The 16481-nt window shown below is 37.4% G+C and overlaps 1 protein-coding gene across 1 annotated transcript in view; it reads left to right on the top strand.

Annotated features, from left to right (window-relative positions):
* LOC126370370 (C3 and PZP-like alpha-2-macroglobulin domain-containing protein 8) overlaps window positions 1-16481 on the top strand; it is a 170867-nt gene that overhangs the window by 65254 nt on the left and 89132 nt on the right. The window contains exons 5-6 of the mRNA XM_050015208.1: window positions 1907-2032; window positions 15862-16085. Of these exons, the coding sequence (XP_049871165.1) occupies window positions 1907-2032; window positions 15862-16085 (350 nt within the window). The remainder of the gene's footprint in view (window positions 1-1906; window positions 2033-15861; window positions 16086-16481) is intronic.

Here is a 16481-nt window from a genome sequence, read left to right as displayed (position 1 = left end):
ACTTTAGTTACTTATTGGGAAGTTTCGACAACGAACTCCGCTATTATTTTGAGAAATAAAACTATTAATAGTTTTTTTTTTATTTAATAAGGAAGCATCCTTATTGTTTTATTTAATAAATTTGTCATCGTGAAAACGTTATACAATAATAACGACGGTCGTGAGCCAGTATTGAGTATCAACGTAATATCTGTGTTTATGTTTGTGTGCTACCATTAATTTCCGCTTTGTGTCACTTTTTATGAGTCTGCTTTATATCTTTGACGGTAAAATTCGGCTAAGCAGACGGTCTGTCCATAAACTTCTGTTAAAATAGGTCAAGCGAGTTAAGGGACCAAAAAAACCCTTGCGTTTTCCCGTTTTTCACAGGGTCCGCTTACCTAACCTGAAGATTTGACAGGTCTAGACTTTTACATAAGAAACTGTCTGTCTGACCTTCCAATCCGCGCAGGGAAAGCCGGCCCGATACAGGATAAGTCGCATACAACCGAAACGCATTTTCCTTGACACGCGATTTAGGGTCTATAACTTGAATAAAAATAAGTATTTTTTTATAAAAGCGACTGCTATCTGGCCTTCCAGCCTGATACAAGGAACAGCTCAATACAAATTACGTTATATAGTGTGCTTGAAAAATACTTTTTCAGGCTTTTTCAATATTTAAAATAGCCGTTTATCAAAAAAACTTCTTCCTCGCGATGTTTTCTTTCGCCATTAAGAATGTGATATCAATTTGCGTATATATTATGTGTGTAATGTGTACACATGGCCGGGTCATTCCCTTAAGTATGTCGTGAATTCTAATTTAGAAGGATACTTACCTTCCTTAATATCAGCCTTGACGTTTCATGAAGCATCTCTGAAATTGCCAAGTTTACTGTCCATTTTATTTTGTAAATACTAAACGGGAAAATAATTGGAACGTTATACTTTCGTGTTAATTTTATTGTTCTTTTGAGTGTCTAATAACCGGGTGAATGTTATAAGTACGAAACGTTACGTAAAAAGTAATGCGTGTCGTGAATAAAAGGACTTAACTCAGCGTAAATCATAGTCTCTGGGCCCTGGGGTGTTTTTTAAGGTCTATTTAACTCAAAGAAATTTAAGAGAATTTAGAGATTTGGGGGTTTTTTTTTAGAGAATTTTAGAGTTTATTTAAGTTACTCGAGACAATTTTAATCGTTAGGCAAATTTAATCGTCACCTTTTTTTTTGACGTGACTTATTGTAGATTTGCCGCAGATGGCATTAACTACTTGGTCGGACAAATGGGGAGAGGTGAAGGCTCTCTTGAAGGCGATTTTTCCGTAGTCGGGTTTTAATATTTAAGCTATCTGGGCAACATACTGTACGGTAACGAGTGCTAATATGTATACACATTGAAACCATGTCACATTGACTTTTTTGACAAATCAAACCGTAAGTCTCATTAAATGAAAAATAGGATAGTGCGACAGGGTTCTAAAGTGGGTACTTAATATTGCTCACGACTGTACGACTCATATAATATAAGCTACTCGAGACAATTTAAACCGTTAGGCAAAAATCGCCACCAATATGTAACCGTCAGTAATATGAATGACTTTTCAAATAACAAACAAAGTTTGTTACTGGCCGCTGGCTCGGTCGGTTGGTGGGTCGAGGTATGGCCTACTGCTAGTGGGTCGCGACCCACAGTTTGGGAAACCCTGCTCTGGAGCTGGTGGTGTATCAAGTGGCTGCAAGTGGTCTTTCTTGTGGTTCTGCACTAAACCCCCCATTACGCGCCTAATTTAAAATCCTTTATTCAGCGCTTATCGCTATCGCCCTACAGGGGTCAATAAATTCTTTCAAATATAATCCTCTCAGCACTTCTGCCTGAGGCAGTACCTATCGTGTTCCATGTTCAAATGTTTTTTTTCTTTCAGTAACGTTCTGGATTCTGGCGCTGGATCATGACTTGCGACTAGTAAGAGGAGAATTGGCTTACGTGGCTCTGAGCGACCCTGCTGGCACCAAGGTCGCCATTTGGGACCAGCTTTCTTTGGAAGAAGGTAAGGAAATACTTAATAAATTATATATCAAATTATCGTTTAAACAGACACAAACCATTGACCAGGAACTAAAAACGGGTATTTGAGATTCGGGACATCATCGTTACATTTTAGGTCGGGAATGGAATGAGAATTTAGGATTAGGGATGCTGCCTTCATATATTTTTCCTCTCAGACGACGCCCTGAGCCGAGGTTCGCGCCCAACTGGGCACCCTCAGGCCGGTTGTCTTAAACGTTGTACCGAGTGAGAGCCTTCAGCGCTCCCCATTTGTCAGTTAGCAGTAATGCCATCTGCGGCAAATCTACAATAATTCACGTCAAAAAAGGGACGCTGCCTGTAGGCGTTTTGTGTTAGCGTTAAAGGCAACCATTATATTATACAGAGATGGGACATCTAGCGCAGCTGGGTAGCCTATGAAAACGCAGAATTCAAATTCAAATTCAAAAATATCTTTATTCAGTAGGTAACATAGTTACACTTTGAATCGTCAATTTTTACATAATGAACGTCACATCCGCCTAAAACTAATGCAGCTTCTCACAATCTGTATAGCCGGGGAAAAGAAGCTGCAAGAAAAACCTCGGCACAGGGCCCTAGACGTTCTTTAAAAAAATATACATTACCTATTGCATTATTTTCACCGCTATCAAATTTTTGAAGGAGTTTCTTGATTGTGCTGTGAAGTGCCGCTGAAGTGTGCTGATTCCTTGATTCCTTCCACAATCGCCATCTTAATACAAATGTTCATCACACATTTTCAACTCTATTACTGAGGTTTATTTATTTCCAGTTTTACACAAACAACAAACAATTCACCGGAAATCTTCTTTTACACAATCTTAAACAACTGTCCTTCGAATGTCACTTCCGTTCAGCCTTAATTTTTCTCCGCATTACTACAAGGTTATTCCCCTCTAAGGCTCCTTATCCACATTTTTTTAGTAAATCCGGGTACACACTGGCGTCAGTTTGTATACCTATATGTTTGTATGTAAGTCTTGTGACAAAAAATACAAAATCTATAGCCAAAATACAAATACAAAAAATACATAATACTTTGTTTGTAGAAAACCAATACACTATTATAGGTGATTGGAGTCTGTATCAGGAGACTCAGCTCTTCCCGAGAAAACACATTGTACTACAAATAAGTGAAATTAACAACCAAAAGTAACTTACATGCTACAAGTATAGCCATATTAGCCATGTTTGTCAAATATTCGTGGCGATCCATTTTGTACGATCTGTATGGACGTGTCGAAGAACTTTATAATCTATCATCAATGACGGACTTCCCATGCTACGTTCCCAAAAAAAATAATATAAATGCGCTGTTCAGATTTTACGTGATAATTACTGTACTTACCTATTTTCTCATTACTCGGGATACTATGTAATGTAATCTTCTTCTATCGCGTGGGTTGTGAGGTGGAGCAACCTCATCAATGCTGGTGTCAGGGTCATTATTGAGCCGCCATAGGCCCCTGACATGACTCATGTAACGACTACGTACTTAAATCAGTAAGTAGTAACCGGGACCAACGGCTTAACGTGCCTTCCGAAGCACGTATCATCTTACTGTCGGACAATCAGTTGATCAGCCTGTAATTTCCTAACCAAACTAGGGATCACACAGTGATTTTCGAACCTGGGGCATCCGGATCGTGAGCCCAACTCTCAACTACTGGACCACGGAGGCCGTTAATGACATTAGTTAGAGACCTTTGCGTATTTTGCATAAACCCTACCATATTGGCTCGTATCTTTCTTTAACATACCACCCAAGCTTTATTTCCATGAGAATATTAACACAACACAGTAAGAGTGTGTTGCCACATCTATTTTGTTAAAATTGTTCATAAAAAATGTTAATAATTTATAATTTATATAGTTTAGTATTAAAATACTTTGTTTTCATTTACGGTGAATTCTGTGTACGCATGTAATTGGCAAGCATATTTTATATACCAAGTCTTTCTATTTATAATGCTGTCTGTAAAAGTTTCATAACATGTATTACTGTATGTGTACCTAAATAAATAAATAAATAAATTTGAATTACAAGAACCAATGCTGGAATATAACCAGACTTAGTTACTTTAATAAAATAGCAACGTAATACATCGATAAACTATACAATCAGGTGATGTAATGTCCTAACCAAACTAGGGACCATAAAGTATTTTTTGTGACGATGTGGCCTTTTTAACCCATACTTTTGAGGTCCCCCCCCCATCCCCACCAGTCGTCATCGTTCAGGTAAAATGCGTTAATATTTACAATAGTCAAATGCTCGTGTTCGACACTCGTGTGTACCGAACTTAAGATTCTTATCCGATTTTTTTCGCGAGGAAACCTATCCGGTTGAGATCACGTAACGTAAACAACACCTCGGGAGGGTTATCTCTTTCGTTCTAACTAAAAGCCTTGTCTTGTTACGCAACAGACGAGATATGTTACACACCTCGTGACAGGTTCAATTTCCGATTATAAAGATGTTTTGTTACGAATTTGTTAGTTCGAGTATTAGTTAAAGTGGTTTTGTTTGTGAATCGTTTCGGTTGTTTGGGTTGCTGGTTTCTTGCCATAGGCCTCTTGTATCTATTTCATCTCCCTAGCATTGTCCCGTTTCTCATAGATTCCCCTAACCTGAAGATTTGACAGGTCCGGTTGTATCAGAAGCGACCGCAAAGGCAAAAGCCTCTCTTCCCTTCTTCCACTCTTCCCTGTCCCCAGCTTGTTCTTGCAAACGTTTCCAAAAGCGATCTAACTCGTCGCGCCATATTTTTCTTGGCTTTCCCCGACGTCTGGCAGCATTTGCAGGAACCCACTCTGTAGCTTTTTCGGTCCAGAGGTCATCGAGCATTCGGGCAACATGTCCAGCCCAGTTCCATTTCAATACAAAATAGAAAAAAACGAAATGAAACGTAGAATAGAAGGACGTTAATTACAAGAGGAAGACTCCACCACAATCACAGTAGCCACAGAAGGAAATTTCAAAGTAAACCGCCGAACGATCTTATAATCACAACTAGAACTCAATTAAAGTTTCTGTTCATTACCTCGCTCAGGTAAGTAAATGGTCTGAGCAAAGTCAATCTTCAAACTGACATAGTTGTACAACTTAGATTGAGAATATCTGAGAGCATCAGCTTTTAAATAATAAATGTTTATGTACCTACCGTTTTTAAGACTTATTACCAGGCTGCAGGATTGCAGTCCAACAATTATTTATACAAACACACAAGTTTACGCCTATTCGATCCTGAAGTGTACAGGAAGTGTCGCGGACTCTTTATTTGGGCAGCGACTGGCTGGTCTCCGGCCTGTCATGGAATGACATTTTTATTTTATCAATCAATCAATAATACTTTATTGCACAACGACATATACAAAGGACATAAACATTTTATCTTTTGATACGTTTTTTTTCTTTTCTTGTTGACTTTCTGCGGTGCTCCCTTACTGTTATATTTTACATTATATTTTGGCTTTTCTATTATATCTTCTCTTCTTTTTCGGGCTTTTTTCTTTTTTTGTATCTATCATCCATTTGTGAAAATTTGTTTTGCACACAACAGTGTGCATAACATAACATAAACATACATAAACAGCCTATATACGTCCCACTGCTGGGCACAGGCCTCCCCTCAATCAACCGGAGGGGGCATGGAGCAACAACAGTGTGCAATGAAGTTTATTTGATTTGATTTTGATTTGATTAAGTACTTCGTTTCATTACCTATTATAGCAAGCTGCCGAGCAATAAGTCCGTTACAGGAAGTATTTCTTGCTACCTTATAATTCAGACTTCATTCATTGATTTTATAGTTATATTAAAATCATAATTTTAAGTTAGTAGTAGATACAGCTGTATAGTCGTCTGCAATTGACAAAAGTAACTAGAGTTCGAAATATAATTAGGAGAATAACTTTGAGATGACAAAACAATTTGAACGTAAAAACGATGAGTACGATGTGTATAGGGGGCCTAAAGATATAGGCCGCCCTTACATTGAATTGTTCTTGTTAGGAAATGTTAATTGTTAGGTTATGTTGCCACGGGGTGGAATGTTAGGTTAAGTAAGTAAAAGTGTCCGTCTCCGTGACGAGTGTTTATTGCACTGATCTAATACATATTACAATTGTATGCGTGACGTCATTAGTAACATCAAACCTAATACTTACATACTTGGTAAATATATGTCTTAATGTTCAGCTTGCCTGTACACCTAATATTGCTATAAGTACAGTAGATAAAATACATACTACAGCATTCACGACCTCACTACAACGTCTAGGTTATCGATCATTTGAGAAAAGTATTTAGTTAAAACATACTTATCAAAATCATTTTCCGTCTCACGTATGCAAAAATAACTAATAAATATATTACAAATGTCCGCGAAACTACCAACATCTTCAAGACACGAACCATTGTAGAGAACCTCAAGACGTAATTCATTACAACTCTAAGTCTAAACTTTCCCTCTAAACTGTGTTTAAATATTACAAGTACTTAAATAGCAAGAACACTTAGAAATCGCTTCAACTGATCTCAACACAACCAATCTGTGTAAATCGTACTTGCGATCAGTTCCGAACCATTCGGTTCTAATTGCGAAGTTACTAGTATTACTGGTTTCTTCTTCGTGGAAGTTAATTGTTCTTTGTTCAATGAGAACATATTTGTGCAATTCAGAGGGTAACTGTTTATAGGAGAGAATGTTCCACTTACAAAAGCATTGGTTTAGAATGGAAGCCATAGATCGGGTTGTTCATTTTAACGAGCTTCACGATGATTGCGTTCGTAAATAAGATGTAACTAATGACAAGCTACAAATCTAATATCTACAGGATGTTAGTGACATCGTAAAGAAAACTTTCAGGGATGATTCAGACCCTTATTCTGAGTTCATATCAAGTGAGATTTTCCGGCGCAAAAGTATGGAACACCTGAAAATAATAAAAAAAAACACTTACATTTTCATGAATTTTCCACACAGAAAATCCCACTGGATATCAACTCAGAGTCATGGATGAATGATCCCCCTCAGTATTCGTTACGGTGTTACTAACACCCATACGCACTTATATGGCTACCTGTACGTACTAGTACCGGGTGTAAGTGACTACTGAGAGGGATGATTCTGCTCATTACCCTGAGTTAATATCAAGTGTGATTTTCCATCGCAAAAAACTAAAAATTATGAATGAACTTGGCGACGAACAAATTCCACTTTATACAGGATGTTAGTGACATCGTAACGAATACTCAGAAGGATGATTCAGACCATGATTCTGAGTTAATATCAAGTAGAATTTTCCGTCGCAAAATTCTGTTATTTTTTTAGTTTTTTAAATTATTTTCAATTCTATACTTTTGCGATGGAAAATTCCACTTGATATTAACTCAGAATAATCAGCTGAATCATCCCTCTCAGTATTCGTTACGATGTCACTTACACCCCATACAAGTACATACAGTAGCCATAAAAGTAGATATGGGTGTTAGTGACAATGTAACGAATACTGAAGGGGATGATTCAAACCATGATTCTGAGTCGATATCAAGTGGAATTTCCTGTCGGAGATGTCATGAAAATTTTAGAGCTTATTTAAATTTTTTTCCGTTCCATACTTTTGCGACGGAAAATTCCACTTGATATCAACTCAGAATCATGGCCTGAATCATCCCTCAAAGTTTTCGTTACGATGTCACTAACACCCTGTATTAAGTTAGAATCATGGTCTGAATCATACCCATTAGTTTTGCCGTTAATATTTCACTAACAACGTGTACATTATGTTACAGTCAAACTCACAATACTCAGCTAGTTCACGGTTTTGACTTGTCATAACTAGGTTTGGCCAACGCCATCCGAATACTCGTAACCCCGAAATAGATTCCTATTTCGGCTTTTACCTGATGTACCTATTCTTTAGTCAATCCAAGAAGAACCTAAATTCGGTAGTCGATCGCCGAAACAGGTAATTCGTTTGGACTTTGACTAAGACTTGTTACCAGGACTAACTAGTCAAACTTAGGAGTGAGGAAGCTACGATCTTTGACTATAACATTGTTAATACACCACAATATACACAGTTTGCACGACCATTAATAGACGGCGATACGGCTCACTAGTCACTACCTATCACGTTGGTATAACAGAAAGATCGGTGAGGTTTGTGTTTATCTTGCGATTGTTCTTCTGGCTACCCCATTTGGGATATAATCTTGAGCTTAAGTTTTATGTTGTTATATAATACATCATAACACGTAAAGAATTAAGTATTATTTTGTGAAAATTTAAAGACGATATAGTGACTAAGATTGAGAAGGGAATGTTAGGTTGGTTTGGACACGTAGAGCGGATGAAGGATAATAGAATTGCGAAAGCGGTATATAAAGGAATGTTGTTGGTAGGGCTGGCAGTGGAGAACCTAGAAGGACTTATATTGACCAAATTGGAGATCTCCTTAGAAAAGGTTTAGTACGTTCTACTCTGAACCGGCGTGCGTGTATGAAGCGATTGATGAATGTGGAGGAAGCAAGAGAAGTGTGTCAGGATCGAAGCAAATGGAATTCTATAGTCTCTGCTTACCCCGGTGGAAAATAGGCGTGAGTTTATGTATGTATGTATGTTTGTTGTGAAAATTTAACTACATTTTTATCCTTTTTTTATAAAAAGAAATGTCCATACCCCAAGCAATTCGTTTCACTTGTTGTTCTACTACTATCAAACTGGGTAAATCCTACTAAAGTCTAGTTCGAAACAGACCCCTTCTGATTGTGAAGTAACTTGAGTACAATGCTCCTATTATTTAAATTTAACTGTATATTGCTAAGCAATGCAGGTACAGTTACTGGCAAACGATATTGGAAAACTGTACGTATAGAATGCTCAACATACCTGTAATTTCGAATTACAAGAAAAAGTTCGAAAGTTTTGCCAGCAGTTTCGTGCTCAACAGAGTTTCCATCTTTTATGGATCTGCCTCTGCTGCGATTTCTGTTCAGATACTTACTAAAATTACATTAAACTTCCTATCACACCAATTTAAGTCAGACAAGTAGGTCAAAGATAGAGTATAAAATAGTGTAAGAAATATAATTCGGTGACCAAAAATTTATGTTATTTTTATTTTGACGTTTTGTCATTAATATTTCCATACATTCTCCGTAAAAATATATCACTTTGAGGTTTCCACCGAAAATTCTATCCTTTTGTTTCACAGTCCTTCTCTTTCAAGACTACTTTTATCCCATTTGTCACATGGTCCACTTGCTTAACCTGAAGACTTGACAGGTCTGGTTTTCTACAGAAGCGATTGCCTCTTTGACATTCCAACCTGAAGGGAAAACCAGCTTAATACAGGTTGGGTCACATAATTTCGAAACGCATTTCTCGGGAAATGTGGTTTTCTTCAAGGTTTTTATTCTCACCGTTGAGCACCTTATAATTATTTATATGATCCATATGAATTCGAAAACAAATTTGAACATCATTGGTTTTAGTCTGTGCTGGGATTCGGACCTGCGACCTCGCAGTGAGAGTCAAACGTTCTTCTTACTGTACTACCACGGCCTTCTTCTCTTTTAAGATGGATTCTCAGTATTACAAGGGATTGCTAGTTTCTCCTAATATTACACATAATCTGTGTTAATCCGAGTTGAGATTCTGGTGCAGTTCATAACAATCCCTTTCTAATTGTGAAGTAACGGTAACTTATAATCCGTTCCCCTCTTCTTTGGAGTTAATTGTTACCAAGGGGTTCTTGCAATAGAGTTTTGATGACTTGGCATTGGCAATTTGACTACATTGTGGTTGGATAAGTTATCTTTTAGAAAATGGTCGTGAAGAAAAAGTCAAGTAGTTTTAAACCAAAATAGAATCTTATCAATGTATTGTATTAGAGCCCTGTAATTGTAATTATTCTATGCAGAAAATAAACGAAATTGATTAAGTACTTCTAATACAATCTTATACCAAACTTAAAGTAGAATTTAATGTCATTAAAAAAGTACCAAGCTTAATTTTATTATAAAGGTCATTTTATTAGTTTACTTAGACGACTCTGCCACCCGACGAATAAAATATCATTCAAATATGGGCTTTAAGCCAGGACTTTGCGGTATAGTTCATATTGACAACATAAATTAGCAGATAGCTTGGTGTAAGCAAGCTTCCCGTCATCAGACAGAGATTGGTAGTTGACCGCCAGAAGTCGCGTTTGTTTAAGGCGGTGTTGGAGCAGTTGTGTAAACTTTAGTCATCACAGATGCAGCTATCAGCTGAGTGAACGTAAATTAATCGACAAATGACTAAAATAACAATTTTTTTTGGAATCAAAACGAAATCGAAAATTAGATTGTCAAAGTTCTATAAAAAACTGTATGACAAAAATCGGTCGAGAGCCTTCGTTGTAGAAACCTCGCCACGCGAAAGACGTGATCGCGTCGTCTTAAACATCAAAGTTCAATCAGAAACGCTGACGGAAATATATTTTCCACTTCAATACACTATAAAAGAACTTGCAGTTTTATTTCAAAGCCTTTAGAGTTTCTCTGAAAGCCTTTCCGTGTCATATCCTGTGGTAACCCGTGTCAAATTCTGATAGATTGGCTTTGGGCCGCGGATGATTGACTTATAACTGACAAATACTATCAAGACTATTGGCTACTACGTGAGAGAAATATGCTTACGAAAATATCTGATAAAGAACTTACGTTGCATGTGGATTTCATCGAGTTTTTTCTTACGCTGAGGGGTGGTGGAGGTTTATCTGATAAAACGATAATATTAAGTACTTATATAATAAGCATTTGTCTCTCATTCTAAGTTGACATAAAACATTGGGAAATATGTACCCTACCTACTTAACTTTTTCCACAGGATCTGCTTACCTAATTTAAAGATTTGACAAATCCTGTTTTTTACAGAAACAAATGCGTATGACCTTCCAAATCGAAGAGATTTTTTTTTTTTTTTGTCGTGACTTATTGTAGATTTGCCGCAGATGGCATTAACTACTTGGCCGGACAAATGGGGAGCGCTGAAGGCTCTCACCCGGTACAACGTTTAAGACAACAGGCCTGAGGGTGCCCAGTTGGGCGCGAACCTCGGCTCAGGGCGTCGTCTGAGAGGAAAAATATTTGAAAGAATTAATCGTCCCTAGTGGGTCGATAGCGATAAGCGCTGAATGAGGGAAATCGTCGACCACGCCGGCGGGGTCGGTATCGGGGTCCTGAAGTGTTTGGTGTCGCGAGCTGATTGGCTGCCTCTATGGCAAATCGAAGAGAAGACCAGCCTTATTAAAGGTTAATTTGTAACTAATTGTAACACATGTCATGCCACATTCATACGGATACCTAATAAAAACTAAATAGGTATGTAACGAAACGATGTAATTGTGAATAATAAATGCCTACATGTATGTATATAATATATGAATGTGCAAGTATATGAAAAAGATAAAACTTTTTTTTCTTCTACACCTTATTGAGTTGCAATAAGACTTCGAGGCCTTAAGACCCTTTTAAGCAACTAAAATAATAATGGATCCGTAATGTGCATGACTTTTAAAAGGGGGATATGTTAAAATATTTCCCATGTCATCGGTAGCGATTTATCAAGGGATGTTGTAGCGTCGCGACATGGAAATTCTTTTACCTTAGAAAAGGATCAAGTGAGCTTTTCTTGATGCGTTCTCAATACCCTACCCATGCTTTTAAATCCGGAACGTTGTCGCGTTTTCTGGTAACAGTTTTGCTTTAAGTAAAGTAGGTAACAGACTCGGAAAAATATATTTTGTTTGGTAGCTATACAGGGTGTAAGTGACATCGTAACGAAAACTATGAGGGATGATTCAGACCACGATTCTGAGTTGATATCAAGTGGAATTTCCTATCTCAAAATTCATGAATTTTTTTTCAGTCCCATATTGTGTTTTAAGCTGCATAGAACCCAATTTGTCGCTCCGTTTTGCCCGAAAGACGGTCAAACAAACAGATACACACACTTTCACATTCATAATGTTAGTATGGATTATTACAATCTAGCGATTCTTCATTCGTGTATCTAACCTGTCTATTAAGGTAACTTGAATACACATTGTAATGTAATCTGTCAAAGGACCAGATTGTATTATCTATAATATCCATATCGTGTTCGCTATTGTTAATATCCCAAAGGAGCTTTGTACGATGTGTAGGTACATTGCCGATGATATATAGACGGATACTATCCGTTGTATCCATGTATACCTATACATGGTGTTAGTGACATTGTAACGAATACTTAGGGGGATGATTCAGATCATGATTCTGAGTTAGTATCAAGTGGAATTTTCCGTCGCAAAATTCATGTATTTTTAAGGTTTTTTTTTTAAATTATTTTCAATTCTTTACTTTTTATTGCTTATTGCGATCGAAAATTCCACTTGATATTAAATCTGAATAATGAGCTAAATCATCCACCCCAGTATTCGTTACGATGTCACTCACACCCGTACAAGTAGGTATGGGTGTTAGTGACACCGTAACGATACTGAGAGGGATGTTTCGGACCATGATTCTGAGTTGATATCAAGCGGAATTTGCCGCCGGAAAATTCATGAAAATTTGTTATTTTGTGAGTTTTTTTAATTTATTTTCCGTTCCATACTTTTGCGATGGAAAATTCCACTTGATATCAACGCATAATCATGGCCTGAGTCATCCCTCAAAGTTTCCGTTACGATGTCACTAACACCCTGTATGTAGACGCATTGGGAAACATTATCATAGACATCTCTATGTGTGTAGCGTACAAAATACATAACAGATACACATATTGATAAATTCCTAAAGGGAAGCCGATGGGAATCGAATTATCCTCCGAGCAAGTGCTTACGCCCAGTTTAAATAGAAGTTTGATGCAAGCCAAGTACTAAATGGAAGGTTGAAAGTTGGTTAGGTTGCCTGAAACAGATTGCTACTTAGCAATAAGGCCGCTTATTGCTTTCTTTCTGTTTTTCTTTTTTTTTTGTATTTTGCATTTCCTGTGTGTGCAACAAATTTGTTATGTTATGTTAATGGGCATTTGCAGCAATATGTTACATCAAAACAGAAATCTAGCCACAGATATTAGGGCTTAGGGTTGGCATGCTTAGTGTTGGCATGTAAACTGATTCCATGCAAGTATAATGAGCACAGAATAGATGAAAGAGGCACCTTTATATTCAAAATTCAAAATTCAAAAATATCTTTATTCAGTAGGTAACATAGTTACACTTTGAATCGTCAATTTTTACATAACGAACGTCTCATCCGCCTAAAACTACTGCAGCTTCTCACAACCTGTATAGCCGGGGAAAAGAAGCTGCAAGAAAAACCTCGGCACAGGGCCCTAGACGTTCTTTTAAAAAAAATAAACATAAAATATTGATATACAATTGAGTAATTTAGCTGCCTAATATCAGTTCTCAGACAGTTAATCCCATGCATTCATATCTTCTAAATAATCACTAACTTTATAATAACCTTTTTTGTAAAGTTTTTGTTTAATATATTATATATTTCTTCTATTCCATGACAATAAATCACGTCCAAAAACAAACTGAAATAAAATATTTGTATTCAGCTTATATACGTAGGTATATCAAATAAATTATTATAAGTACTCTCTGATAATGTTATTTCTTTAGACTTATTTACACATTAAGTCTTTTATCTCTCTCTTTTTCACTTGTAATCTAAAACGAGTCCCTAATTCAATAGAATTTCAATCAAAAAACGCAGTTGACTGAAAATTTTAAACCTATTTGTATAGACTTTTAGTGATTGAAAACCCTTTTTTTAGACAGTATTATGATTCTAAGTTCTTCAAAATACGGTTGGTAAAAAACCACTGAGTGATGACTTTAAATATTGTATTACTTTACTAACGAGGCACTCTAATTGGAAATCTGTCCGAAAGTTTCAATTATTTGACCTCAGTTGACCTGAAGGTTAAGAAAGAGCACTTAAAAAAGAATATCAAAGTAATCGCAAAAAGTTTGCAACGCAAAAGTTAGGGGGCTCCATAACTCCTCATGCATAGTAATGCTTGCTAAAGCAGAATACAGGAATATATTTTTCCTTAGGATAATATTACCTTTTGAGTTAGAAAATGTTAAATTTTGCTTCTGGCTTAACTTTCCTTGATTTTGCATCCCTTTTGATTTTAAAAGGCTTTTTTTTTCCGTTTGTCATTGTTACTCCTGCCGTAACATTTTGTAACTTATATCAAGACTAACTAGGTAGGTTATGTCTATCAATTATTGATTAGGGCCCTATCAAACTAGAATACCACCGTGGTGCAACCAGCGCTCCCCACTAACAAAACATGTTTGCAGTTGTATAAACACCTTGCCTGTTCTGTTCTTAACTTATCTTTTTTTATTTTGTTGGTGGTGCCAATGGTGCCGCTACCATGGTGTCTAAGGAAGATACTGCCCTTAAAGTGCCAAAACTACCAACAGAAAAACAAAACTAGGAAAACGTAGGCCCTAGCGACAAAGCTAAACATTTTTCTTTCAACGTCATTAGATATATAGGATGTTAGTGACACCGTACCGCATACTGAGGGGGATGATTCAGCTCAGGATTCTGAGTTAATTTCAAGTGGAATTTCGCGTCGCAAAAGTATAGAACTGGAAATAATTAAACAAAAGCACTCATTTTCATGAGAGAATTTTCACTTGATATTAACTCAGACGCGGAGGCGGAGGCGGAGGCTATTCAAAGGCGGAGGACAAGAGTCCTAGTATGGCTTTGTAATAGACTACTCTGGACGCCATCCCACTTGCGTCAGACAAAGTACTGCGGGGCCGAAGGCAAGAGGGAAACTACTGCCCTATTTTTTCCTAAAAAAGTAGCATGGAAAATGCTGCACCGACAAGAGCGTAGCTCTTAAATTGATGATGATGATTAACTCAGAGTTATGAGCTGAATCATCCCCCTCAGTATTCGGTACGGTGTCACTAACATCCTTCTTTTTATGTTTATTATTTATTTAAGAGTGTATGGTGAAACTACTTAACCCCAAACAGGAACAAGCGTGATACAAATTAATATCACATTCGTGTTACGTCACAGGGTTGTCACCGTCGTGAGCCGGGTAGGGCAAGGTTGTGTTGTGATTAATTACGTTAGAAGACCCTCTTAAAGTTACATGTCATAACCGGACAAAAATTTCCGTTCCGGACGTAAAGTTCGGGTTCGTTAAGTTAAAGGCGTACATGTACGATCCGTTACGTACCTACGTGCATAAACTCACACACATACATAATTTCACGCCTATTTCATCACGACTTTTTTACTCTACATACTGCGATACTGTCTCTTTCTCGTCTTCTACTCTATGGTTTTTGTATCGTTATTTTCAAAAATTCTGATGACGTCATTAGAATAATTCGGTGCGTATTTTCATTGGAACTTTTCAACCTTGTCACCAGTATTGGCGAGGTTGTTAATGGACTTCCCAACCTGCACAAAAGAAGATTAAACTTAAAAAATAAAAAAAACATCACGCTTGAGTCTCTATAGAGGTAGACAGAGTTGTATAATATATAGCCAGACATCGCCAGCTATTTTTAAGTCCCATATAATAGGGATATTTGATTAAATCCTGCAAATCACGTGATATCAAGTTGTGATCCAAACGTGATTTCAAACTGACAAAGTCGAATTCAGAGGTTTAGCCCGAGCCGAGATTCGAACCCGTGAGATGGCTGCAGCCTCTCGTGGTAAGCCACGCGTCCGGATAGGCATTCATGGATTAAACTTTTTTATTTCTTTTACAGGAGTCAGAAAACTCAGCGCGGTGTTGGCTAATGGCGCCCAAACTGGGACTTGGCGTATCGAAGCGCGTTGTGGAGGTAGTTCCGCCAGGGTTGACGTCAGTGTTGGAGCTAACGCCGGCAGCTCGGCGTCAGCTGCGCCGGCAGCTGAACAGCATTACGTGGAGCTACGGTTTGCTGACAGCATGCGCCGGCGTTACAAGCCTGGACTGCCGTTTGTTGGAAGGGTGAGTGTTGGATAATGTCTTATGAAGTACCGAAGCAAGAGTAGGTACTTTTCAGAAGTATAAAACAAACTATTTCAAGGACTATCGATAGTATTGCTGTGTATTGATACTATCGAAAGTTCTTGCAACAGGCTACTAAAAATAGTAGCAGCTTGTCATATTATATTGGCGAAACCTTGCTCTTATTTATATTAGGCCAAAATTATTAGCTAATAGCTAGCTACACACAACACGCACTCACACACATAGACACATTAGCCACACAAAAAAAAGCTAATAGTTTTCTGTCACACGAACCCCTATGAATATGTAAATTGACCTTGACTTTTAATAATAATCAGACAGAACCAATACTATGGATGTATTGCAAGTAAGTTCTTGCTTGATACTATGTTC

This window comes from Pectinophora gossypiella, chromosome 10 (assembly GCF_024362695.1).
Source record: "Pectinophora gossypiella chromosome 10, ilPecGoss1.1, whole genome shotgun sequence".
NCBI lineage: Eukaryota > Metazoa > Arthropoda > Insecta > Lepidoptera > Gelechiidae > Pectinophora > Pectinophora gossypiella.
The sequence above is the reverse complement of the archived record's forward strand: the minus strand, read 5'-3'. Positions and strand labels throughout refer to the sequence as shown.